This window comes from Chelonoidis abingdonii, chromosome 11 (assembly GCF_003597395.2).
Source record: "Chelonoidis abingdonii isolate Lonesome George chromosome 11, CheloAbing_2.0, whole genome shotgun sequence".
Classification (NCBI taxonomy): Eukaryota; Metazoa; Chordata; order Testudines; family Testudinidae; genus Chelonoidis; species Chelonoidis abingdonii.
Window position 1 is genome coordinate 27,699,791 of NC_133779.1, and position 26,671 is coordinate 27,726,461.

Genomic DNA, 26,671 nt, shown 5'->3' on the forward strand with positions numbered 1-26,671 from the left:
CACGAAAGCTCACGCTCCAAAACGTCTGTTAGTCTATAAGGTGCCACAGGATTCTCTGCTGCTTTCACATATGTACAAGCTGTCATGAGTCCCAGGAGTTTCAAGCAACTCATTGCTGTGGTTATAGGGAATCCTCTGATATCCTGTATGATATCATGAATGGCCTGGAAGCGGGACTGAGGTAGGGACACTCTGGCCTGTCTTTAGTCTAGCATTGTCTTTAGTCTAGCACTGCCCCTGTAAACTCTAGTCTCTGAGTAGGGGTGAATGTTGACTTTTGAGTCTTTGTGAAGACTGATGCCAATAATTCATTTAGCTTCTCTGCAACAGCCTTGTCTTCCTGTAGTGCTCCTTTAGCAGCTTGATCGTCCCTCAGATGCAACCAAGAAGTGCCTGGAGATAGACTCCTGCGACTGATGGTATGCCATGAGGTCCAAAAAGGCCACACCACCAGCATTTGCGCTGGCACCTGCCATTGCACTGGCCACGGCACCAGAGGGAAGATCTGTGCCATATTCACAGTCAGAGTTTTGCCAACTCTGTGACGGCTCCTTCAGGACACATAGGAGTCTGCCTCAGAATTGTACTCTGACGAGTTCAAACGTGGTGACCAAGATGGCACCGTGCTGTGGAGATGGAGAGCAGTGCCGCGTCATTGCTGGTTTCCCCCTGGACTGCACCAATGCGGGAGACTTTGGGACTGGTGCCCTCTCACATTGGTCAGGAGAGTGCAGACCTGTCAAGGCTACGAGATCCCTGTCTGCCTCGAAAGTCTCCAGAATGGAGGGAAGGTCTACGTCGTCCACTGGGCCCTCCTCAAGTGGCACCAGACTTGACGGGCCCCACTGTGGGCCTGGAATCGACTGTGCCAGCTGCTGTGCATGTGGGGAGGAGTGGCCTGGCACAGGTCGCACTCCTTTAGGTGGCTCATGCTCTGATGCTCGAGAGGAGGAATGGCCCATCCATCTTCTTTTGTGGCACAGGTGACTGAGAGCAGTGACACGATTCCACCTGGGAAGCAGTCTTCAGTGTCGTGGAGTGCCAGTGCCGAAGGTGTCTGACCCCAGCGTCCTTCCTTAGTGCCGCGTACTGGATTGGAGTTGGTGCGCTGCACACTGATGCCAACAAGCCCAGTGCCATGTCCATGGGGCTTGATTCTGGCTGTGGCCGCAGAGCTGCTTCCATCAGCAGCAGCTTCAGCCTGTGATCACTTTCCGTCTTGGTCCCGGGGTAGAAATTCCTACAAATTTTGCACCTGTCTGTTTGATGGGACTCTCCCAGGCACTTCGGACAAGCCGTGTGTAGGTTGCCCTTTGGCACTGGCTTCTGGCAGGCTCCACATGATTTAAAGCCCTGGGACCGAGGCATACCCTGGCCCAGAGAGAGGGAAGGAAAATGGGGGGAAAACCCTAGTAACAAGAGTTCAGCTAGTCTAAACTAATATTGAAAAACAATTTTTAACTATTTACAGAAATATATGTACAACAAGCAAGCTAGAGGATTGCATGTTTGGACGACAGAAGAAATGCTCCAACGACTGTCACTGGCAGTAAGAAGGAATTGGAGAGGTGGTGGGTCAGAAGCGCCCTATATGTGAAGCTATGAATGAGCAACTCCAGGGGGCTCCATAGCTAACCCGATGGGTACTGCTAGGGGAAAAAACCGTCTGGTGACTGCATGTGGCGCTCACACCCCTAACTGGAATTGACATGAGCAAGCACTCGAAGAAGAACCAATCTTCATGCAACATCTGCTCCACGTCTGGCACACAATTCTAAGAGAGACACGTATTTCCAGTGCTGACACTCAGATTTAATTAAATAGAAGCCACACTGCTGTACATTTCATTGAATTAATCTTTTGAGGGCTAAGTCACAACACAGAACTAATATTTTGTTGAGGTCCAAGGAGCTGGTTTCATTGTTTTAGCCAAGTGATTAATGATAGACAGGACTTCATGCAGGGGCATTATATATACACAGGTCCCATTGGGAACCATTGCTACTTGTGTGAGTAAAACCTCTGGCTTAATTAATAAATATTAAATGCCACAATAGAAAAATTTAACGAAATTACTCACAAAATAGCAATTATTCAGGCAGTGTATCAGGAATGAACGTATAGTTTTCTGTTGGCTAAGAATATGAGTAACTTTATATGTAGCTTCACAGCCCCTCGTACAGGTCCAAAATATTGCAGGCTGAGTCATCACATGTGCACAGAGAGATATTAATTCTAGGAAGAAACTTGCCAGGTCAGAAAACCCAAAAGTAAATAAGCTAAAAATAGCAACTCTGGGAGGCACTGAGACAATGCAGCTTATCAAGAATGAAGTCTAGAAGAAAAATAAAGTTTTATAACCAAAACTAACAATCAGAGATACATCGGTACTGCAGACAATAATTAGGAATAGACTCACCAGTTTCTCTCTACTGACGATCAGCAACCCCCGGGCTCCATTGATCTGAGCAAGCCTGACTTTCTCATAGAAGGTGCAGTTCCCCCGCATCACCATAGGGATTCTGTTATGAAATCCCCCATCTGGTACATCAGAAGGAGAACACAAGACAGATGCTGTTTGATCCTGAAGCTGCAAGAGAGACTGGAGAGGAAGAAACATTAGCTGAAAAATAAGAATTACTAGTTGAAAAACCAAGAGCAGAAACTATAGGAAAAATATCACTCAATTTCTTTATATCAAGCAAGAATTGCCATGTACAAAACAAAACAATCCCCCCCACAACTCCAGGATTTAAGGAACAGGAACAAATATCTGAATTTAAGTTGCAGTAAAACACAACACTTATACAGACACACACACCCTCCTTGGGTTACGCAAACCCAACTTACACAAATCTGCACTTAGAGAAAAAGTTCCCTAAACTAAAAAGTCAGGGAGCATCTGTATTAAAATGATGTCAAGGTTACTTTGAACATTCAGTTCAGGAAACGAAAGTCATAGAGCTTTCACAGTAGCATAAACTCTGACATGCTGCTCATCTTATCTTGTATTATAGACAGTACTATGAGCACCACCTATAGTTAACATTGCCCAACACTTAATATTACAAGACCCTATTTTCAGTTGCTTATAGCTTTGCCAATCTTTAACAATTTGGTCTGAATTTTTCCAAAGTGAGCATCTGCCCCAGGCTGAATTTTTTTTGGAAATTTACAGTTAAAATAGTCCAGCTGTTTCCAAGAACAAGACTGGGGAGAAAAGTTTTGCCAATGTTAAAAAAAAAAAAAAAAAAAAAAAATCATACAATTGTTTTATTGAGAAACCTTAGCAATGTCATGCTTGATGCAGGGAACTGACATTTTGCAAGGGGGAGGGGGTCGGCCTGGTGTCAGCATTGTGCTGTTTGCCATTCTCATGCAAATTTGCCCAAACTTGGACAAGTTGTAAACTTTCGAAAAATCTCAGTCTGCACATTCTCAGAGAAACTTTTGAGAGCTAAGAAGCTAAATTATCCAATGATTGCATCTGTACTGAAGGTCCATTCCAGAGATTCAAGGCCTGAGCAAGACTTTCCCTGTAATTCAGGGTATATAAAAACTAATGATTTAAAAAAAAAAAAAAGATCTTTTTTTAATTTAAATTGGATTGTTATTTAAAATAGGGTTTTTTATTTTGTTATTTAAATTATGTTTTTCCTTTACAAAATGTACCTGTTTAAAGTGAAATCTGAATTTAATACAAAATATTTTAAGGCCTAAACTTTAATTATAGTCTTAAAACATTTAAATAAAAATTGAATATGCTGAATTATAACATTAGAATGGCAGTACTGGGTCAGACCAATGGCTCATATAGCCCAGTATCCTGTCTTCTGATAGAGAGAATGAACAGAACAGGGCAATTTTGCAGTGGGGCGTGTCGGGGAGTCTTCCCTCTTCTCATTCACTGAGCTGTCCCCTCCATCCTGGTTGCTGGTTGTGCTATTTTGCAGTGGGGAATCGGGGGACTCTCCTCCCCAGGGCACTGACCTGTCCCCTTCCCCCCTCCTGTCTCTGCTGTCCGTGCTATGAGCCACCCATCCCCTCCATTGCAGGCTGCATGCAGTGCCCTCCCCATCCATCCCTTGACAGAGTGGAGTACGAAACTGCCAGCGGGAGCATCTCAGCCTGTCCCTGGCAGCCGGCTCGCTCAGCCATTTTGCTGACTAGGGGCTCCCTTGCCAAACCCAGGGCTCCCCTCTCCTATTCCACCAAACTTGGGGTCCCCCTCCAACTGACCTGTTCGCCCCTCCCCCCCCCACCCAACAACATGGCTGTCCTATCCCTTCCAAAACACACTTAATTCTTCATACGCCTTTGGTCAAATGACGCTCTCCATAACAGCAACAGCTGCTTAGGAGCAACATAGCAAAAAGGCACCAATATGTTGCTACTAATGAGTGTCTACTGTATGTTGAACAGCACAGGTCCTAGTACAGATCTTTCAGGGATCCCGCTATTTACTCTCTCCATTGTGAAAACTAACCATTTATTCCTACCCTTTGTTTCCTGTCTTTTAACCAGTTACTGATCCAGGAGAGGATCTTCCCTCTTATCCCAGGATTATTTACTTGGCTTAAGAGCCTTTGGTGTGGGACCTTATCAAAGATCCACTGGATCATCCTTGTCCATGTTTGTTGACTCCCCCTAAATAATTCTAGTAGATTGGTGAGGAATGATTTCCCTTTAGAAAAGCTGTGTTTGACTCTTCCCCAATATATTGTGTTTACCTATTTGTCTGACAATCCTGTTCTTGACTATAGTTTCAACCAATGTGCCTTGTACACAAGTTAGGCCTGGAATTGCTAACATTGCCTCTGGAGCCTTGTTAAAAATTTAAAAAATTGTTTAAAGCATTACTTTATCTATTTGCCATTCATGGGATTTAACTGGTAGTTTACATACCAGACTTAGTAGTTCAGCAATTTCATATCTACTTTCCTTCAGAATGCTTGAGTGATACCATCTGATCCTGATGACTTATTACTGTTACCAATTTGTTCCAGTATCTCCTCTACTGACACCTCAATCTGGGACAGTTCCTCAGATCTGTTACCTAAAAATAGTGACTCAGATGTGGCAATCTCCTTCACATCCTCTTCTTCAGTGAAGACTGATGCCAATAATTCATCTAGCTTCTCTGCAACAGCCTTGTTTTCCTATAGTGCTCCTTTAGCAGCTTGACCATCCAGTGGCCTCACTGATTGTTTGGCAGACTTCCTGCTTCTGATGTACTAAAAATGATTTTGCTGTTAATTTTTGTCTTTTGCTAGTTGCTCTTCATATTCTTTTTGGGCCAGCCTGACTATAATTTTACATTTGACTTGCCAGAGTTTATGCTCCTTTCTATTTTTCTCAAAAAGATCTGACTCCCTCTCTTTAAGGGATTTCTTTTTTGCCTCTAAACACTGATTTTACTCTTTTTAGCTGTGGTGGCATTTTTTTTGGTCCTTTTTTTTAAATTAAATTATTATTTGGGATATACATTTAGTTTGAGCCTCTATTATGGCATTTTTAAATAGTTTTCACGCAGCTTACAGGCATTTCACTTTTGTGACTGTTCCTTTTAATTTCAATTTAACTAGTTTTCTCAGTTTTGTGTAGTTCCCCTTTCTTGAAGTTAAATGCCACTGTGATGGGTTTCTTTGGTATTTCCCCCCCTGCAAGGATGTTAAATTTAATTACATTATGGCTGTTAATACTGAGCAGTTCAGCTATACTCACCTCTTGGACCAGATCCTGTGCTCCCACTTCGGATTGAACCAAGAACTGCTTCTCCCCTTGTGGGTTCCAAGCCTAGCTGCTCCTAGAAGCAGTCATTAATGGTGTCTACAATTTTTATTTCTGCATCATGTCCTGAGGTGATGTGTACCCAGTCAATGTGGGGATACTTGAAATTTCCTATTATGATTGGGTTTTTTGTTTTTGCAGCCTCTCTAACCTCCCTGAGCATTTCATAGTCACTATCACCCTCTTGGTCAGTTGGTAGGTAGTATATTCCTGCTGCTATATTCTTATTATTCAAGCATGGAATTTCTATCCATAGAGATTCTATGGTATAGTTTGAGTCATTTAAGATTTTTACTGTATTTGACTCCATGAGCCTTGATCAAAAACTTTGAATTAAAAGCTGCTTTTCTGTGCAAAGAAAGAATCGGGGGGGGGGGGGATCTAACTTTTGAGGTCAAGCTTTATAAATATGGCACAATAGGTCACGTAGTAAGAGCCTGATCCTGTGGGAGACCCAAGGGCTCTGCTACTGGTGAAAGAAACAGGCAAAGTCATCACAATCATTGGGACCCAGCCTCTGGCTCCAGGAGATACACTATACACAATATATAGGGTTGCCAACTTTCTAATTGCACAAAACCGAACACCCTTGCCCCATCCCTGCCCTGAGACCTCACCTCTGCCCCACCGTCCACTCACTCCTGCTCCGCTACCTCAGTTGCTCACTCTCCCCGACCCTCACTCACTTTCACTGGGCTGGGGGTGCGGGCTCCGGGAAGTGGCCAGAAATGAGGGGATCAGGGTGTGGGAGGGGGCTCCAGGCTGGGGCAGGGCATTGAGGTATAGGAAGGGGTGAGAGCTCCAGCTGGGGATGCAGGCTTTTGGGTGGGGCTGGGGATAAGGGCCCTGGGGTGCAGGAAGGGGCTCTGGGCTGGGGAAAATGTTTGGAATGCGGGAGCAGGCTCAGGCAGGGGACTGGAGTGTGGAAGGGGGTGCAGGCTCCAGCCAGGCGATGCTTACCTCAGGCAGCTCCCGGTCGGCAACACAGTGTGGCTAAGGCAGGCTTCCCTGCCTGCCCTGGCTCCACGCCGCTCCTGGGAAGCAGCCGGCATGTCCAGCCCCTAGGTGGAGTTGTGGCTGGGCGGCTCTGAACAGTGTGCACTGCCCGGGCCTGCAGGTGCCGCCCCCACAGCTCCCATTGGTCACAGTTCCCAGCCAATGGGAGTTGTGGAGCCAGTGCTAGAAGCGGGGGCAGCATATGCTGCTTCTCTGATTGCCCCTGCACCTTGGGGCCATAGCAGAGCCTACTTTAGCCCTACTACGCCATTGACCAGACGGAACAATCAGCGGTGCTGACCAGAGCCGCCAGGGTCAAAAATCGGATGCCTGGCAACCCCAATTGTATATCTCATTAAGATCATGTACTGAGCCTTTCTAGGTGGTCTCACATTCCTCCCTGAGGTCTGTCTCAGTTATCAAATTATGAATATTTGAGACTTCACCCACCATGACACTTCTCCATCTAATGAAAAAAAACACACTGATCTGCTCAGTGATTACCAGCCCTTCTGGATTATTACGGGCATTTCATGTAAACAGCTTTGCTCTGTCTCCTTGCATGTGTACACAGATAAAAACAAAAATCCATTCATTTTGCAATTGCCTCCTTCTGTTGCTAAACAAATAAAATACTGCAGTGCAAAAGGCATGTGGGTTACTCAAGCAGAACTCTTCGATTGTTGTTAGTTCTCTTGTTTTTTTGGGGGTAGGGCTGGGGTGGAGGGTTATGTAACAAGGGAAAAGGAGCAGAGTGTGCAACCAAAAAGGATCAACACTGGTGTGAATGCAGGAGACTGTGGGCAGAAGGGACTAAATTCTTCAGACTACAGTCTCTAATGTTGATTTTTAACAGCTGGGAACTGGGGGGAAAATAGTATCATGGCTGCAGATTGTAAGAGACCCCTATTTGGGAATATTTTCAAGAAATTCTGTTCCTTTAGGTAAAAGAGGATCACGCGCCAGACATAAACAGGGCAACAAAAAGATGCAAGGCCTGGTTGTCGGAATGAAACAGCATTATAAAAAATGCTCCTCAGAAGACAGTGACTTTGAAGATGATGATGTAGACATGTCTGAACAATCTGGGATGAGCTGGTTAGTAAACTTAATTTTGAACCATTTTTATGGACTGCCTATCTGGTTTTACTATGCTTGTAAATGACAGATTATTGTCATAAATTTGTGTTGTGGGTGGATTACTAGTGAATTTCAAAAATGTCTGTGTTCAAAATATGTTGATTTGTTATGGGAGTATTTATCAAATATATTTTTACTATTACTGCTGAACTTCTTAAATGATTTTTTTATTGCTCTATATAATCAAACATACTAAGTGAAGAGTTCTTGTTTAAAAGTAAAGTTTCATTAGGCATTTATGAATTTTAACATTTAAAAATACTTTTTTCATCCAGCTCCAAGAGATAAGGATTATCTAAATCTATGTAAACCCGTATGATTTATTAACTTTCCCCACAATACTGGGTTTAGAATTATATAATTTAAACAATGCTATAAACAGCTGCAGTAGGAGGAATCTTTCATTTACCATTTCATTTTTTAAAGTTCACTGAGTAATACTCTGAGCAAGCATGATTTTGTCTCAGAGTCTGACTTAGACATAAGGGGTTATGAACGTCCATCAACTGCAATGTCTGCAACTTCAGAGTTATCTGCTGGTACCACCACTACTGCTGCAACTAACAATACGTCAGACAGAAAATTACCTGTATTAAAACAGAACCAAAAAAACCTGACTTTCTTCATCATCCAGTAAAACTATGAATGAGTTCATAATCAGACCAGCAAGTTCCAGGAAAACTCCACAAAGGAAAAGATTGCTTGGGTCACCTATGTAACAAATTCTTCCTTTTGTCTTGTTCAGAACAAACATTTCATTGACGTGGTTCAATCATTTTGACCAGGATACACTCCAACCACAAGAGCAGACATTGCTGGAAGGTTGATGGATACCATGTATGAAAAAGAAATTGAACTTTGTGCAAAAAAAACATTGACAGGAAATTCATTAATCTAAGTCTTGATGGGTAGAGTAATGTAGACAATGATCCAGTAATATATGCTTGTGTGACAACAGAAGACGAAGCTGTCTACCTTATAGAAACAATTGATACATCAGGAAATGCCCATACAGTAGAACACCTAAAAGAAACAGCAATAAAAACTATAGCAAACTGAACAAAAATTCAAGTGTCAGGTGTATAGCTAAGCACTGTCACTGAAAATGCTGCAAATGTAGCAAAGCTAAGAAGAAATCTAGAAGATAATGAATCTAAAACTTATAACATCTGGATGTATTGTTCACTTCATGTACTCAAGGCTTTGGCTAACAGATGCATCTCCAGGAATAAAGAAGAACATTGAAATTGCAAAATACTTCCATAACTACCACTTTGCTTCAGCTTCACTGAAGAAAGCAGGAGAATCCAAATGAATTCTCCCACAAGATGAATGATGGCATTCAGTGTTTGACTGTTTTGAGCTATTTATTAAGAACTGCCCTATTCTGATAATAATTTGTGAAGAAAATTGTGACAAAAGAGATGGAACTACCACAGCCAAAGTAGTCAACACTAGACTAAAGAGAAATGTAGAAGATATGCTGAATATACTGAAATCTAATTCCACAGGCTTGGACAAATGGCTGAAAGATTGTGATTCTACTGTGGATGCTGAAAATAACTTTATTGAAGAAAGAAATACCTATCAACAATGTTAAATTGCAGGAAGTAAACAGGCAGATGGATCAAGCACTTGTTCTACCTCATTTTCTTCCCAATATTCTGAACCTAAAGCACCAGGGTAGATGCCTAATTGCTGAAGAAGGAGATGCTGCTATATGATATGGGTACCTAATAATCACACATCAATCATGCCAGTCATAATAAATTTCAGGGTTGGAGGTGTTCATGGCAGTTCATGTTTCTTGATGATGTTTTAAAGAAAGTCACAGCAATGAACTGGTGGAAGTCAATAGCTAAGAACTTGGGACCAGAGTTTTTTGAAGTGCTAAACTATTTTTGACTGTTGTCGTCTCTTCTACAATCACAGAAAGACTATTTCCTTCATTTGGATTAATTCATTCAAAATTGAGAAATTGATTGAGATTGAAAAAGCAGGAATTCCAGACTATGAATAAAAATGAGGAAGGAGGAGATGAGATCTACTAGTTTTAAAAGTTTGAAGGTTAGCCTAAGTAATTTAGAAGACTAATTTTCAAGCAATTTAGGCAACTAGAAACTTAAGTTCCAGTCATTTTCACTTAGGCATATTTGAAAGTGTTTCCAGGCTGACTCGAAATAATCAGTTAATTCACTGACTACAGTTAGCCCCTGTGTTTAATAAAGAGGTTATTCACTTTGTGCAAGCAGCAAAGAATCCTGTGGAACCTTATAGACTAACAGATGTTTTGGAGCATGAGCTTTCGTGGGTGAATACCCACTTCATCAGATGCATGTAGTGGAAATTTCCAGGGGCAGGTATATATTGCTAAAAAGCAGCTAGAGATAACGAGTTAGTTCATCAGGGGAGCATGAGCCCTGTTCCGCAGTGAGGTGTGAAAACAAGGAGGAAAAACTGTTTGTAGTTAGGCAAGCCATTCACAGTCTTTGTTTAATCCTGAGCTGATGGCGTAATTGCAGCATAATGAGCTCCAGTCAGTTTTCTTTGAGTCTTGGTCCTGAAGTTTTTTTGCTGCAGATGCCACCTTAAGGTCTTGCTAATAGTATGGCAGGAAGGTTGAGTATTCTCCTACATTGCCATTCGTAATATCTGATTTGTGTCCATTTATTCCTCTTTCATAAAGACTGTCAGTTTGGCCGACATGTACCTAGCCAGGGCTGCTGGATATGATGGCGTATATTACATTCGTTGACGTGCAGGTGAATGAACTGGTGATGGTGTGGCTGATTGGTTAGGTCTTGTGGTGTCGCCGTGTAGATATGTGGCAGAGTTGGTGGCATCGAGTGTTGTTTGCATGGATTGCTTCCTGAGCTGGAGTTACTATGGTCGGGTGTGCAGTTACTGGTGAGAAATATGTTCGGTTGGCAGGTTGTCTGTGGGCGAGGGACTGGCTGCCACCCAAGCCTGTGAAAGTGTGCGATCATTGTCCAGGATGGGTTGTAGATCCCTGAGATGCGTTGGAGGGGTTTTAGTGGGACTGTATGTGATGGCAGTGGAGTCCTGTTGGTTTCTTTCTGGGTTTGTTCTTGCAGTAGGAGCTTCTGGAACATTCTGGCCTGTTACCTGTTTCCTTATTTCCTCTTGTATTGTATGTTTTGAGAATGCTTGCGTATGGAATTTTGCAGGTGCTGGTCCTAGTCTGAGGGGTTAGAGCAGATGCGGTTGTACCTCAGTGCTTGGCTGTAGACAATGGATCGTGTGAAGTGCCCGGGATGGAAGCTGGAGGCATGAAGGTAGGCATAGCAGTCGGTAGGTTTTCGGTATAGGGTGGTGTTAATATGACCATCACTTATTTGCACCATGGTGTCTAGGAAGTGGACCTCCCGTGTAGATTGGTCCAGGCTAAAGCTGATGGTGGGGTGGAAACTGTTGAAATCGTGGTGGAATTATTCCAGAGTCTCCTTCCCATGGGTCCAGATGATGAAGATGTTATCAATGAAGCGCAGGTAGAGAAGTAAGAGAGAGGTGCAGTGACTGAGGTTCTTCAAGATGGGTCTCCCTGTATGTGCTCCACTTCAGGTGTCGGTGCATCCTGGCACCGTTGATCAGAGATTTTCAGTAGCAATGTCCATCTGGGCCACACAAGCACAGTAGCTGTCTTGCAGTGCCGTTGGAGCCTCATATAACATGTGTGCAACCTGACCCCCTCAGTTCCTTCTCTACCATGGAGTACTCACTGCAAACCCAAAGTAGAGAGGAGGGTAGGGTAGTGGAGCACACACAGGGGGACATTTTGAAGAACCTCAATTATTGCACAAGGTGAGTAATCTTCTTTTCTTCTTTGAATGATGTCCTTGTGGGTGCTCCACTTCAGGTGACTGTAGAGCAGTGTCCCACTGTAGACAGAAGGAGCTTCAGAGTTTTTTGCACAACTGAAGAGAGCACTTTTGCCTAGCATGGCATCTGACTGTGAGCTTTGAATGACTGCATAAAGATTTGTGATTGTATGCTCACTGGCCCAGGTAGCAGCTTTACATGTGTCTATTATTGGTACATTGTTCAGAAAGGCTACTGAGGTTGCTGTTGATAACGCAGAACGAGTCCTGATCTCTACTGGGGGTCCTGTTTTATTCTGTTGATAACAGCTGGATGCAGCTAGAGATCCATTTTGATAGTCTCGCTATGGATATTTTTCTTTGTTAGTGATTCCAGGATAAGTTTTAGACTGTTTCACACCGAGGAACCTTCTGGCCTCATAAAATGGAAGCCAGGGGCAGGGCAAAGTAGAAATAAATTCTGCCAACACGCCCCTTACTGCCTGACAGTTCTTCCACTTCTAGGGTGTTGTCCTTCTCATCACTCTCCAGCCATGTGCAGGAGGGAGAAGATAGAAGTAGTAACAAGGCTTGGCAACCTCCAATAGAAGCTAGGAGCAATAACCTGCACATTAGGACATGGTGACCCACAGCAGCAGCTGGAGACTGACAACGCAATACTTTCCCAGTCTTTTAGGTGTGGCAGAAAAATTCTTATTTCGCTATTATATCTTCCCAGGGTGCATGGGAAGAGATCTATAGCTATAGTTTATTGAGGGAATTTGTTGACCTCATAAGTGTAGTTTACACTTGTTACAGTTCTGCCTGAAGGACTTTTGTCTGCATGGTGTGTTTTAAAAATATCTATTTTGAATCTAACTATGATTTGAACTGCTAGCCTGCCTCCTCTAAGAAGGGAAAATTCCCTTTGTGGGGGTATGTATATATTCATCCCTAGACCAGTGGCTCTTAACCTTTTCAGACTACTGTACCCCTTTCAGGAGTCTGATTTGTCTTGCATATGCCCAAGTTACACTTCCCTTAAAACTCTTTGTATTTTTATGGCTGATTTTTTAAGCAAGTGTTACAGAACACTATTATTGAAAAATTGCTTACTTTTACCATATAATTATAAAATATATTGATTGGAATATAAATATTATACTTACATTTCAATGTATAGTATATAGAGCAGCATAAACAAGTCATTGTCTGTATGAAACTTTAGTTTGTACTGACTTTGCTAGTGCTTTTCATGTAGTCTGTTGTAAAACCAGATATATAGATGAGTTGATATACCCCCTGGAAGACCTCTGAGTACCCCTGGTTCAGAATCACTGGCCTAGAAGAGCCAATACATCTCTGTGACCTGGTCTTTTTTGCAATAATTTGCCATGCTGCCTACTCTGAGGGTGGGCAGTGGAACCTGTAGCTTTGATTATCTGCTATGCTGCACTCTGAACAGGAGCAGGGAAACCAGGCTCTTTGCACACTTGTGTGCCCTGAGGAAAACAGATTTGCTTCAAGCCTTTTAGAGCATGGTTCTCAAACTTTTGTACTGGTGACCCCTTGCACATAGCAAGCCTCTGAATGTGACCCCCTTGTCCCTTGTACATTAAAAACACTTTTTATATATTTAACATAATTATAAATGCTGGAGGCAAAGCGGGGTTTTGAGTGGAGGTTGACAGCTCGCGACCCCTTCTGGAATAACCTCACGACCCCCTGAGGGGTCCCAACCCCCAGTTTGAGAACCCCTGCCTGAGAGGAATCTTCTGAGTCAAACTATTCATATGAAGAAGGGGATCAGTGGGGCTTCCCTCCCCTTAGTGTTTTTTGTTGCACAAAGGGGTCTGAACATCAGCGAGACCCTTCTTTTTCTTCTCCTCGTACTCTGATAGGGAAAGACAAATTTCAGACTGAGTCTCCTTGACAGGGAGGGTGAGAAAAGGGGAAGGACGACACCTTGTGGTTACTCTTCACAGCTTCCTTGCCTTGAAAAAGACGGGGCTGGAGGGCTGTGCTGGCCTGAGTTCAGAAGAGGGTTTTCTAGTTTCCCACTCTTTATTCAAGAGAGATTCCTGGATGAGCCTGGACATAGACTGACCTCGCCCCAAAGGCACCAGGCTCCAATCTTGGAGGTTCCAAATGAATTTTTGGTCCACTTGCTGCACTGGGAAAAAAAGCTGGTCTGACTTTGCTGCCAGGGAGTAATCCTGAGCCATTGAAAGACTGGGCAGGAGGGCATGCTGCGTAATGGAGGGAGGGACTAAGCCTGAAGGCCCCTTATCGGGCTCTCCTTGGTTTGTCTGTTCTAGATCCCTTTTAGTAGCTCTCTGCCGCCACAGCAGCTGCAAAGGAGGGGCAGGCCAGCTGCTCCATGGTCAACTGTCAAGGCTGAGAGCACGGGTGCCTGGGGCAGGGAGGAAGGCTTCCTGGGCCTTTTGATGTACTTCAACATGTACTATTTCTCTCTGCCATTACCCAAATAATTTATGAAGATATTGAATAGATCTGAACCCAGGACAGATCCCTGTGGACCTCACTCGATATGCCCTTCCAGCTCTATTGTGAGCCATTGATAACTACTCTCTGAGTATGGTTTTCCAGCCAGTTGTGCATCCACCTTATAGTAGGTTCATGTAGGCTATACTTCTCTAGTTTATGAAAAAGGCATGTGAGACGATATCAAAAGTCTTACCAAAGTTGAGATACATGATATCTATTGCTTTCCCCCAACCAGAAGATGTCAAAGAAGGATATTACATTGATTTGACATGATTTGTTCTTGACAAATCCATGTTGATTGTTACTGTATTACCTTATTTTCTTCTAGATGCTCACAAATTGATTATTTATTTGCTCCATTATCTTTCCAAGCACCAAAGTGAAGCTGACTGGTCTATAATTCCATGGGTTGTCCTTATTCCCATCCCCCTTTAAAAAAAAAAAAAGACCATTACTCACCTTTGTAACTGTTGTTTTTCGAGATGTGTTGCTCATATCCATTCCAGTTAGGTGTGCGCGTGCCGCGTGCACGTTCGTCGGAAGATTTTTACCCTAGCAACACTCGGTGGGTCAGCTGGACGCCCCCTGGAGTGGCGCCGCCATGACGCCGGAGGCCCGAGATATATACCCCTGCCGACCCAACCGCCCCTCAGTTCTTTCTTGCCGGCACCTCGCACAGGCCGGGAAGAAGGTGGGTTTTGGATGGATATGAGCAACATATCGTCGAAGAACAACAGTTACAGAAGGTGAGTAACTGTCTTTTCTTCGAGTGCTTGCTCATATCCATTCCAGTTAGGTGATTTCCAAGCTTACCTAGGCGGTGGGTTGGATGAGATGTGGCAGAATGCAGAAAACTGATGACCAAAGCTGCATCATCTCTGACTGTGAACCAGAGCCAATGCGAAGCAAAGGTGTGGACTGAGGACCAGGTAGCTGCGCGACATATTTCCTGGATAGGATCACAAGGCAGGAAGGCAGGAAGATGAAGCCTGAGCCCTGGTAGAAACATACTGGCTCTAGTGAATGTGGCTTGAGGGAAAATATGAGCCAAATCATAAACATGCGGATGCGACGCCGTCAACCCAATATGAGATCCTCTGAGAGGAAACAGGTAGGCCTTTCATTACGGTCTGCAACCGGCGACAAAGAGTTTTGTCCCGCCTCATTATAAAATTCGAGCGCTCTTAGCGGACATCCAAGGGGGTTAGGTTGCAACTGTTCGCTGCCGCTGTGGCGTGTTAATGTGGCTTCTGCGGAAAAGATCGGAGAGAAAGGATGTCCTGATTAACATGAAAGGCGAAACCACCTCAGGGAGCGAAAGCCGGCCGTGGTCGCAACTGCACCTTGTCCTTTGGAACAGCAAAGTCTTGTAGCGCGATCCACTTAGAGCCCTAGCTGGAGATATTCTGACTATTAATGGTATGAGAAAGCTGTCTTTCCAAGACAGGTTTATAGCAGTGAGCAGCGTTGCATAACGGCGCTCGAATGAGGGGAAAGACATTAAGCTTGGTTCAACAGGTTGACTGGTCCAGCGTTGGCTAGGGCGCTTATACTAATGCGGGTATATAAGTGCTCCAAGCCCTTGAGGAACCTCGAACCATAGGTGTGTGAGAACACGGAATGACATCGCCTCGTGATAGGTAGAGATAGCTGCAAAGTGTACCTCAGTGATGATACTGGCTAGAGGACCTTGGGCTGTTAGAGAACCAAGAGGTAGTCCAAAATAAGGGTGAGACCTAGTGGGATAAGATTATGCTATTTCGCACGGAGTTTCAGCAGGACCTTGTGAACCAGCGGGAATGGTGGGAAGGCATAAAGGAGCTGGCTCTTCCATGGCATCAGGAAAGTGTCCGAGATCGATCCCAGGGAGAGACCTTGGAAGGAGCAGAACATCTGGCATTTCCTGTTCTCGCGGGAAGCGAACAGATCTATGTGGGGAAATCCCCACGTCTGGAAAACAGAATGCATAACATCCGGGCAGATCGACCACTCGTGAGACAGGAAAGACCTGCTGAGTCGATCCGCCAGGGTGTTCCGAATGGCTGGGAGAAAGGACGCTACCAGATCTATCGAGTGGGCAATGCAAAAGTCCCAGAGTTGGATGGCCTCCTGACAAAGGGGGGAGGACCATGTCCCTCCCTGTTTGTTTATGTAGTGCGTGGCCGTTGCGTTGTCTGTAAACACTGAGACACAACAGCCTCACAACTGTTGCTGGAACGCCTGGCACACAAGGCGGACTGCTCTCAGTTCTCGGACATTTATGTGTAATGCTAGCTCCTGAGAAGACCAAAGGCCTTGAGTACGAAGGTGACCGAGGTGAACACGCCAGCCGAGAGATGACGCTTCCGTCGTCAGGGACATTGAGGGTTGGGGCAGATGGAATGGCATCCCTGCACACACCAGGGAGGGAGTTAACCACCATTCTAGGGAGCCTAGGGTGCTCAGGGGAATGATGACTATCGTGTCTATTGGGTCTCTGCCCAGGCAGTATACCGAGTTGAGCCAAACTTGGAGAGGACGGAGGCGGAGCCTGACGTGTTTGGTTACAAAGGTGCAGGCAGCCATGTGACCCAGGAGACCGAGCCAAGTGCGAGCCGAGGTCATCGGGAAATTCTGTAGACCTTGGATGATTGTTGCCATTGCCTGAAACCGCGGCTGTGGTAAGCAGGCTCTGGCTAGATTGGAGTCCAGGATAACTCCTATGAAGTCTAACCTCTGCTTGGGACCCAGAGTGGATTTTTCTACATTGATTAGTGTTAAGAGGTCCTTGACGATGCCCACATGCGAGTGACTTGTGTCTCTGAGGCCCCTCGGATGAGCCAATCGTCCAGATACGGAAAAGCGTGTATCTGACATCGGCCATACACTTTGTAAATACCCTTGGAGCTGTAGAAAGGCCAAACGGCAGGACCGTAAACTGGAAGTGCTGACGATTGGCTACAAAGCGGAGGTATCTCTTGTGCAGAGGAAAGATGACGATGTGAAAGTACGCGTCCTTCATATCGAGGGCGGCATACCAGTCTCCAGGATCCAAGGACGGGATAATGGTCCCCAGGGATACCATGCGGAACTTTAACTTTATCATAAACTAGTTGAGTCCTCACAGGTCTAGGATAGGTCCGAGACCTCCCTTTGACTTGGGGATTAGGAAATAAGGAGAGTAAAACCCCTTGCCCCTTTTATCCATCGGTACCTCCTCTATAGCTCCTATGGTGAGGAGCGTCTGCACCTCTTGTAAGAGGAATTGCTCGTGAGAGGGGTCCCTGAAGAGGGACAGGATTGGAGGGTGGGAGGTGGCGGGGTGAAATAAATTGGAGGGTGTACCCATTACTCCACCCGTGCGTAGACCCAGCGATCTGAAGTTAACTGAGACCACGCTGGGAGGAAGAGGAGAGCGGCTGGGAGAAGGGATCCGGCCTGTAAACTGGTACGCCGCCGGCTCGGGCGCTACCTTCAAAAGTTCATCTTTGATCCCGGTGGTGGTTTCGAGGGACCTTGAATTTTGGCCCCTTGGGTCTCCTGATGAGTTGTCTGCGTACCACGTTGGCCACGTCCGCCTGCCAAAGTCCTTTCTTTGTCTAGGCCACAGAGTATGGGCGTGAGGCTGGGGACGGAAAGGCCTGCATTGCGGTCACGGCGTATGCATGCCGAGAGGAGCGCATTATGACCCTGTGTCCTTCAGCAGCTTTGCAGCCTAAGGTCAAGTCTTTTCTGAGAAAGAGGCCTTTAACATCAAATGGTAAAAGTCCTGAATGGTATACTGCAGCTCCAGTGGGAGGTTTGAAACCTGAAGCCATGAGATGTGCCTCATGGCAACACCCGAGGCCAGAGTCCTGGCTGCTGAGTCTGCTGCATCTAACGAGGCCTGGAGGGAAGTTCTGGCCACCTTTTTCCCTTCCTCCAAGAGGGCAGCGAACTCTTAGCGGGAGTCTTGAGGGAGAAGCTCCGTAAACTTATAACACCTGGGTGGCAGTGGGTAATTATAGCGGCTAAGCAAGGCTTGCTGATTTGCCACCCGGAGCTGTAGGGCCCCTGCTGAGTACACCTTGCAGCCGAGTAGGTCCATTTGCCTGGCCTCCTTCGATTTTGGGGCTGGCGCCTGCTGGCCATGGCATTCCCTCTCATTAACAGACTGGACGACTAGTGAGCAGGGAGGAGGATGGACATACAAGTACTCGTACCCTTTAGAGGGCACCATATATTTATGCTCGACTCCCTTGGCCACAGGAGGGATAGAGGCTGAGGACTGCCATATAGTATCGGCATTGGCCTGGATGGTCCGAATAAATGGTAGGGCCACTCTAGTGGGAGCATCTGCCGATAGAATGTCCACTACCGGGTCCTCTACCTCCGGGACTTCCTCCACCTGGAGGTTCATATTGAGTGCTACCCTCCTTAGGAGGTCCTGATGGGCGCTCGGGTCAACTGGAGGAGGGCCCGAGGAGGATGTTCCTGCCACCGCCTAATCTGGAGAAGAGGAAGAGGAGATGCCGGCGATGAGCAGGTCCTGGGTGGCCTGTTGCTCTTGGGCGATCTCCTGCTCCAGAGGAACCTGGGAGACCAGTGGGTGAACTGGTGCTTCCTCTGCAGCATTCGGAGGGGGACGGCTAACCGTCGCCTCTGGCACTTGGTGCTCTGATGAGACAGAGCGGGACGGAACTACTGGTATGCCTTGGGCCTGGTGGGACACCCAAGGTGTCCAGAAAGACCACTGATGGGGTCCTTGGTCCTGGGTCTCTTGGAAGACTCTGGTGGGCACATCAGAATCGCGGTCCTGAGCATAAGAGCTGTCCACGTGGGACGACATTGATGCGTGTCTGGATGGCCATGGAGGTGCTGAAAAGCCCTGGGCAGAGCCTCTGTCTCTAGCGGACCTTGCCCTACTCGACACTGGGGACTGGTACCGGGAAGCATACCAGTACCGGGAATGAGCTCGGGACCTGCGACCGGAGCAGTGCCGGGAGGTTGACCGAGATCTCGAGGCTCGATGTCAGGAGCGGCTATGGGAGTCACGGTGGCAGGAGCGGTGCCAGGAGCTGGAACGGTGCCAAGAATAGTGGGCCAGTGAATGGGATACCAACCGGTGCCACGAGAGCGACCAGTACCGAGGAGGAGAACGGTACTGGGACTGCGAGCAGCGTCAGGAGTGGGAGCGCTGACGGGACCTAGAACGTCTGCGGGACCGTGATTGTGAACGGTGCTGCTCTGCTGTGCTGACAGAGGATGGTCTTATCAAGGCAGGCTTGCTGATAGACGGTATTACCCGCATCGGTGGTGCCGGGGGTTGAGGTAGCGTCGACTCTGTCATGGCAATCAGATCCCTCACCGCTGAGAACGTCTCCGGCGTGGATGGAATAGTAAGCTCAACTACGGCTCGGATTCGGATGAGCCTGGACAAGACGCACTCGCCCCAAAGGCACCAGGCTCTCAATCTGGAGGTTCCAAATCGATTTTTGGTTCCCTCTGCTGCACTGGGAAAAAAGCTGGTCTGACTTTGCTGCAGGGAGAAATCCTGGCCATTGAAAGCTGGGCAGGAGGGCATATGCTGCGTAATGGGAGGGACTAAGCCTGAAGGCCCTTATCGGCATCTCCTGGTTTGTCTGTTCTAGATCCCTTTTAGTAGCTCTCTGCCGCCACACGCTGCAAGAGAGGGGCAGGCCAGCTGCCTCCATGGTTCCAACTGTCAAGGCTGTGAAGCCCGGCAGTCTGGGGCAGGGAGGAAGGCTTCCTGGGCCTATTGATGTACCTTTCACATTGTACTATTTTCTCTCTGCCATTACCAATTTAGAAGATTTATTGAATCAGATCTGACCCAGCAGATCCCTGTGGACCTCACTCGAATATGCCCTCCAGCTCTATTGTGACCATTGATAATACTCTCTGATATGGTTTTCAGCCAGTTGTGCATCCCACCTTATAGTAGGTTCATGGTAGGCTATACTTCTCTAGTTTATGGAAAAGGCAGTGAGACGATACAAAGTCTTACCAAAGTTTGGATACAATGATATCTATTGCTTTTATCCCCAACCAGAAGATGTCAAAGAAGGATATTACCTTGATTTGACATGATTTGTTCTTGACAAATCCATGTTTTGTTAATGTATACCTTATTTTCTTCTAGATGCTCACAAATTGTTATATTATTTGGCTCCATATCTTCAGCACCAACGTGGTGAAGCTGACTGGGTCCTATAATCCATGGGTTGTCCTATTCCCATCCCCTTTAAAAAAAAAAAAGACCAGTACTCACCTTTGTAACTGTTGTTTCTTCGAGCTGTGTTGCTCATATCCATTCAGTTAGGTGTGGCGCGTGCCGCGTGCACGTCTGTCGGAAATTTTTACCCTACAACTCGGTGGGTCCAGCTGGACGCCCCCGAGTGGCGCCGCCATGACGCCGGATATATATACCCCTTGCCGACCCAACCGCCCTCAGTTCTTTCTTAGCGGTTCTCCGAACAGACGGGAAGAATGGTGTTTGGATGGATATGAGCAAACACTAATCTCGAAGATACAACAGTTACAGTTGGTGAGTAACTGTCTTTTCTTCGAGTGCTTGCTCATATCCTTCCAGTTAGGTGATTCCACGCCTTACACTAGGCGTGGGGGTTGGCGTGAGATTGGCAGAATGCAAACTGAATGAGCAGAAGGCTGCATTCATGCTCTGACTGTAACCAGAGCATAATGCCGAAGCAAAGGTGTTGGACTGAGGACAGGTAGCTGCGCGACATATTTCCTGGATAGGTACACCAGCCGGCAGGAAGGCAGCACGTGAGCCTGAGCCCTGGTAGACTCACGGTGATTGGCTTGGGAAATAGAGCCAATATAAACTAAGTGCGGATGGCACGCCGTCACCCAAGATGAGATCCTCTGAGAGACAGGTAGGCCTTTCATTCGGTCTGCTCTACCGCGACAAAGGTATGGGGCGTTTTAGAACGGTTTTGTCCGCTCAATATAAAATAGCTGGACGCTCTACGGACATCCAAGGAGTGCAACTTGATTGTCCAGTCGTGGTGTAATTGCTTTCGGGAAGAATGATCGGAGAAATATGTCCTGATTACATGAAAGGCCGAAACCACCTTAGGGAGGAAGCCGGCGTGTCGCAACGCACCTTGTCCTTGTGGAACACAGTGTCGGCGGATCACTCGTAAGAGCCCTACAGCTCGGAGGACTAGTCTGGCGATGTAATGTGCTATGAGGAAAGCTGTCTTCCAAGACAGGATGATAGCAGTGAGCACGGTTGCTAACGTCGAATGGGGGAAGACATAAGTCTGGTTAAACCAGGTTGAGGTCCCAGGTTGGTAGGCGGACGTACTTGAGGTTATAAGTGCTCCAAGCCTTGAGGAACCTCGAAAACCATAGGTTGTGAGAACACGGAAATGACCCCTTCGCCTCGGTGGAAGGTTAAGATAGCTGCCAGTGTACCTCTCAGTGATGATACTGCTTAGGCCTGCTGTTTGAGAGACCAGATGGTAGTCCAATAGAGGGGAGTCGAGACCTCGTGGGAGTTAAGATTATGCATTCGCACCAGCAGGAAAAATGTTCCACTTGGCCAGGTACGTTGACCAGGTGGAGGCTTCTGATACCAGGAAACTTGTCGTACGTAGTCACGAGCAACGTTAACTCTGAACGTGGTTTAGCCCACGCAGCAGCCACGCCGGTGAGGTGAAGAGCTGCAGATCCGGGTGGAAAGCCTGCAGTGAGTCCTGGACTATATGGAGGTTCTGAGTGTGAGTGCCAGGGTATGGGGTGGTATTCGACAAGCAGCAACTGGTGTACCAGTGCTGGCTGGCCACGCTGGAGCGATCATTGTACCTGAGGCGCGCTCTGTTCCCTGTGGAGTTTCCAGCAGGACTTGTGAACGCAAGGGGAAATGGTGGGAAGGCATAAAGAGAGCGGCTCTTCCCATTGGCCATCCAGGAAAGTGTCCGAATCGATCCCAGGAGCAGACCATGGAAGGAAGCAGAACATCTGGCATTTCCCTGTTCTCGAGCGGAATCGAACAGATCTATGTGGGGAAATCCCACACGTCTGGAAAACAGAATGCATAACATCCGGGCAGATCGACCGCTCGTGAGACAGGAAAGACCTGCTGGTCGATCCGCCAGGGGTGTTCCGAATGGGCTGGGAAAGGACGCTTACCAGATCTATCGCGTGGGCAAGCAAAGTCTCAGAGTTGGATGGCCTCCTGAAAAGGGGGAGGACCGTGTCCCTCCCTGTTTGTTTATGTAGTGCGTGGCCGTTCGTTGTCTGTAAACACTGAGAACACAACTACCCAACAACTTTGCTGGAACGCCTGGCAACAAGGCGGACTGCTCTCAGTTCTCGAACATTATGTGTAATGCTAGCTCCGTGTAGAAGCCAAGAGGCCGTGATACGAGGACCGAGGATGAACACGCCAGCCGATGAGATGACGCTTGCCTCGTCAGGGACATTGAGGGTTGGGGCAGATGAATGCATTACCCTGCACACACCAGGGAGGGAGTTAGACCACCAATTCTAGGGAGCTAGGGTGCTCAGGCCAGGAAGATGACTATCGTGTCCTATTGGGTCTCTGCCCAGGCAGTAGAACCGATTGAAGCCAAACTTGTGAGAGGACGGAGGCGAGGCTCTGACGTGTTTCGGTACAAAGGTGCGGGCAGCCATGTGACCCAGGAGCGAGCCAAGTGCGAGCCCGAAGGTCATCGGAAATTCTGTAGCCTTGGCATTATTGTTTGCCATGCCTGAAACCGCGGCTGTGGTAAGCAGGCTCTGGTAGATTGGGTCCGGAATAACTCCTACTGAGTCCTAACCTCTGCTTGGGACCCAGACGGTGGTTTTTACATTGAATTAAGTGTTAACGAGGTCCTTGACGATGCCCCATGCGAGCTGACTTGTGTCGTCTGAGGCCCTCGGATGAGCCAATCGTTCCAGATCGGAAAAGCGTGTATCGACATCGCGCCATCACTTTGGTAAATACCCTGGAGCTGTAGAGACGCCAAACGGCAGGACCGTAAGACTGGAGGTGCTGTGCGATTGGCACAAGCGGAGGTATCTCTGTGCAGGGAAGATGACGATGTCGAAAGTACGCGTCCTTTCATATCTTGAGGGCGCATACCAGTCCCAGGTCCAAGGCGGGATAATGGTTCCCCAGATAACATGCGGAACTTTTAACTTTCATAAACTTAGTTGAGTCCTCACAGGTCTAGGAAGGCGAGACCTCCCTTTTGACTTGGGGATTCAGAATAGGAGAGTAAAACCCCTTCCCCTTATCCATCGTACTCCTCTATAAGCCCTATGGTGGGCAAGCGTATCTGCACCTCTTGTAATAGGAATTGCTCTGGAGGGTCTGAAGGGGACAGGATTGGAGGGTTGGGAGGCGGGGTGAAATAAATTGGAGGTGTACCCATACTCCACCCGTAGCGTACGACCCAGCGATCTGAAGTTAACTGAGCCACGCTGGGAGGAAGTAGGAAGCGGCGGAGAAGGGGATCTGGCCTGTAACTGGTACGCCGCCGTCTGGGCGCACCTTCATAAAGTTATCTTCTGTTCCCGGTGTGTGTTCGAGGGACCTGATTTTGGCCCCTTGGGTCTCCCTGATGAGTGTCTGCGCCACGTTGGCCACGCCGCCTGCCAAGTCCTTTCTTTGTCTAGGCACAGAGTATGGGCGGCTGAGGCTGGGGACGGAAGGCCTGCATTGGGCACGGGATGCATGCAGAGAGCGCTATCGACCCTGTTGTCCTACAGGCTTTGCAGCCTAAGGTCAGTCTTTTCTGAGTAAGGGCCTTAATAACTCCATCAATGGTAAGTCCCAGAGGGTATTACTGCAGCTCCAGTGGCGAGGGTTGAAACCTGAAGCCATGAATGTGCCATGGCCAACACCCGGCAGAAGTCCTGGCGTGCCTGTCTGCTGCATGCTAACGAGGCCTGGAGGAAGTCTGCCACCTTCTTCTCCTCCCTAAGCGGCAGGAACTCTTAGCGGGCAGTTTGAGGGGAGCTCCGTAAACTTATAACACCTGGGTGGCAGTGGTATTAATGCGGCTAAGCAAGGCTTGCTGATTTCCCACCCGGAGCTGTAGGGCCTGCTGAAGTAACACCTTGCACCGTAGTAGGTCCATTGCCTGTTCCCCTTCGATTTTGGGCTGGCGCCTGCTGGCCTGGACATTCCCTCTCATACAGACTGGACGACTCTGGCAAGGGAGGAGGATGGGACATACAAGACTCGTACCCCTTTAGAGGGCACCATATATTTAGTCCGACTCCCTGCAAGAGGAGATCAGGGCTGAGGACTGCCATACTAGTATCGGCATTGGCCTGGATGGTCGAATAAAGGTGGCCACTCTAGTGGGAAGCATCTGCGAGATAGAATGTCCACTACCGGGTCCTCCTACCTCCGGGATTCCTCCACCGTGAGGTTCATATTGAGTGCTACCCTTCTTAGGAGGTCACTGGAGCGCGGGTCACTGAGGAGGCCCGAGGAGATGTCCTGCCACCGCCTAAATCTGGAGAGAGGAAGAGGAGATGCCGGCCGTGAGGCAGGTCCTGTGCCTGTTGCTCTTGCGTCTCCTGCTCCGAGGAAACCTGCGCGACCGGTGGTGATATGGCTTCCTCTCAGCATATCGGAGGGGGAACGCTAACCGTGCTCTGGCATCTTGGTGCTCTGAGGAGACAAGCGGGACGGAACTACTGGTAGGACCTTGGGCCCTGTGGCACCCAGGTTCCAGAAAGACCACTGATGGGGTCCCTGGTCCTGGGTCTTTTGGAAGCATCCGGTGGGCACCATCGAATCGGGTGCCTGAGCTCAAGAGTCTGTCCACGTGGGACGACATTGATGGCGTGTCTGGTGCATGGAGGTGCTGAAAAGCCCGGGCAGAGCCTCTTTCTCTAGCGGACCTTCCTCTACATCGACACTGGGACTGGTACCGGGTAAGCATACCAGTATCCGGTAATGACGCGGACTGCGACCGGAGGCAGTGCGGGATTGTGTTGACCGAGATGCTCGAGTGCTCGATGTCTAGGAGCGGCTGATGGGAGTCACTGGGTGGCAGGAGCTGGTGCCAGGAGCTGGAACGGTGCCAGAAAAGTGGGCCAGTGAATGGTGATACAACGGTTTGCCCGAGGAGGACCAGTACGAGGGGGGAGAACGGTACTGGACTGCGAGCAGCGTCAGGGAGTGGAGCGCTAATGACGGACACTAGAAACGTCTGCGGGACGTGATTGTGAACGGTGCTGCTTGCTGTGCTGACAGAGGATGGTCTTATCAGGCAGGGCTGTGCTGATAGACGGTATCCCGCATCGTGTGTGTCCTGGGGGTGAGGTGGCTCGACTCTGTCATGCGCAATTCAGATCCCACCGCTGAGAACGTCTCCGGCGGGAATGGAATATGTAAGCTCAACTACGGGCTCCGCCGGGGACTGACAGGCACCGGACTCGACGGTCCTCGTATGGACCGGAATCGACAGTGCTGACATCGTCGAGCCGCAGCAGGAATCGGTGCCGGTGCGATCCGACTAGCATGTCTCTGGCTGCAGTGCAGATGGCATGGAAGAGCAGGAGTCTTAGGCTCTCTTTGACTCGGGGAGAGGGCGATGATGCCAATCGAACTTCAGTTGCACCGAGTCGAGCCGTGCCAAAGAGGCCCTTGGCAGTACGGCGCGGCGTCCGTGCGAGGAGGTGCTTCTGCCCACCGACTCTGACCGTGGTCGGTGCCGAAGGCGGGGTGGTAAAGATCCGCCCCATGAGGAGCGCTTAAGTCTGAAGTCCCGCTCCTTTTTGTTCTCGGCTTACAAAGCCTTGCAAATGCGACACTTTCTGTCAGAGTGAGATTCGCCGAGCGACTAAGGCAGGATCGGTGGATCCCCGTCGCTCACTGTGACAGGCAGAGCACAGTTCTGAAACCCTGGTGAACCGGCAGGGACCCTGGCACCAGGGTGCAGGGCAAGGGGGCTAATCCCCACCCCTCTAACATACACTAACTATGAACAATAAAATGAACTATACGTTAACTTTGAAACTATATACACAACAATACACTAGAGAACTACGGAGCTAGCTACGGAGGTTGTAGGTCAGTATAAACAACACCATTTTCATATGGACTGACACAGCTGGTAAGACGGAACTGAGGGCGGTTGGGTCGGCAGGGGTATATACTCCGGCCCCACGGTGCCACTCCAGGGGCAATCCCAGCTGGCCCACCAAGTGTGCTAGGGTAAATCTTCCCGAACGAACTGTGGTGCGCGCACACTCAGACTGGAATGGATATGAGCAAGCACTCGGACAGAAGAAAAGATAGTACCATATTTGGAGGAGGCATGACTGCCTCCACAGTCTGCAGATGAAACTAAAATGGGAGAGTGTAGATACGCTGGGACGGTGAGGAGATAGCATACGAGAGACCTAGAACAACTATAGAGGACTGAGCCAAAAAGAAATCTGATGCG

At 47.9% G+C, this 26,671-nt stretch overlaps 1 protein-coding gene across 6 annotated transcripts in view; it reads right to left on the reverse strand.

The window, feature by feature from the left end:
• SPPL2B (signal peptide peptidase like 2B) overlaps positions 1-26,671 on the reverse strand; it is a 155,034-nt gene that overhangs the window by 63,751 nt on the left and 64,612 nt on the right. For all 6 annotated transcript variants that reach the window (XR_012656683.1, XR_012656682.1, XR_004373186.2 and 3 more), the window contains one exon: positions 2,420-2,602. Coding sequence is in view for 3 of the 6 variants with exons in the window: in XM_075070370.1 (XP_074926471.1) it covers positions 2,420-2,602 (183 nt within the window). In the remaining 3 variants the exon portion in view is untranslated. The remainder of the gene's footprint in view (positions 1-2,419; positions 2,603-26,671) is intronic.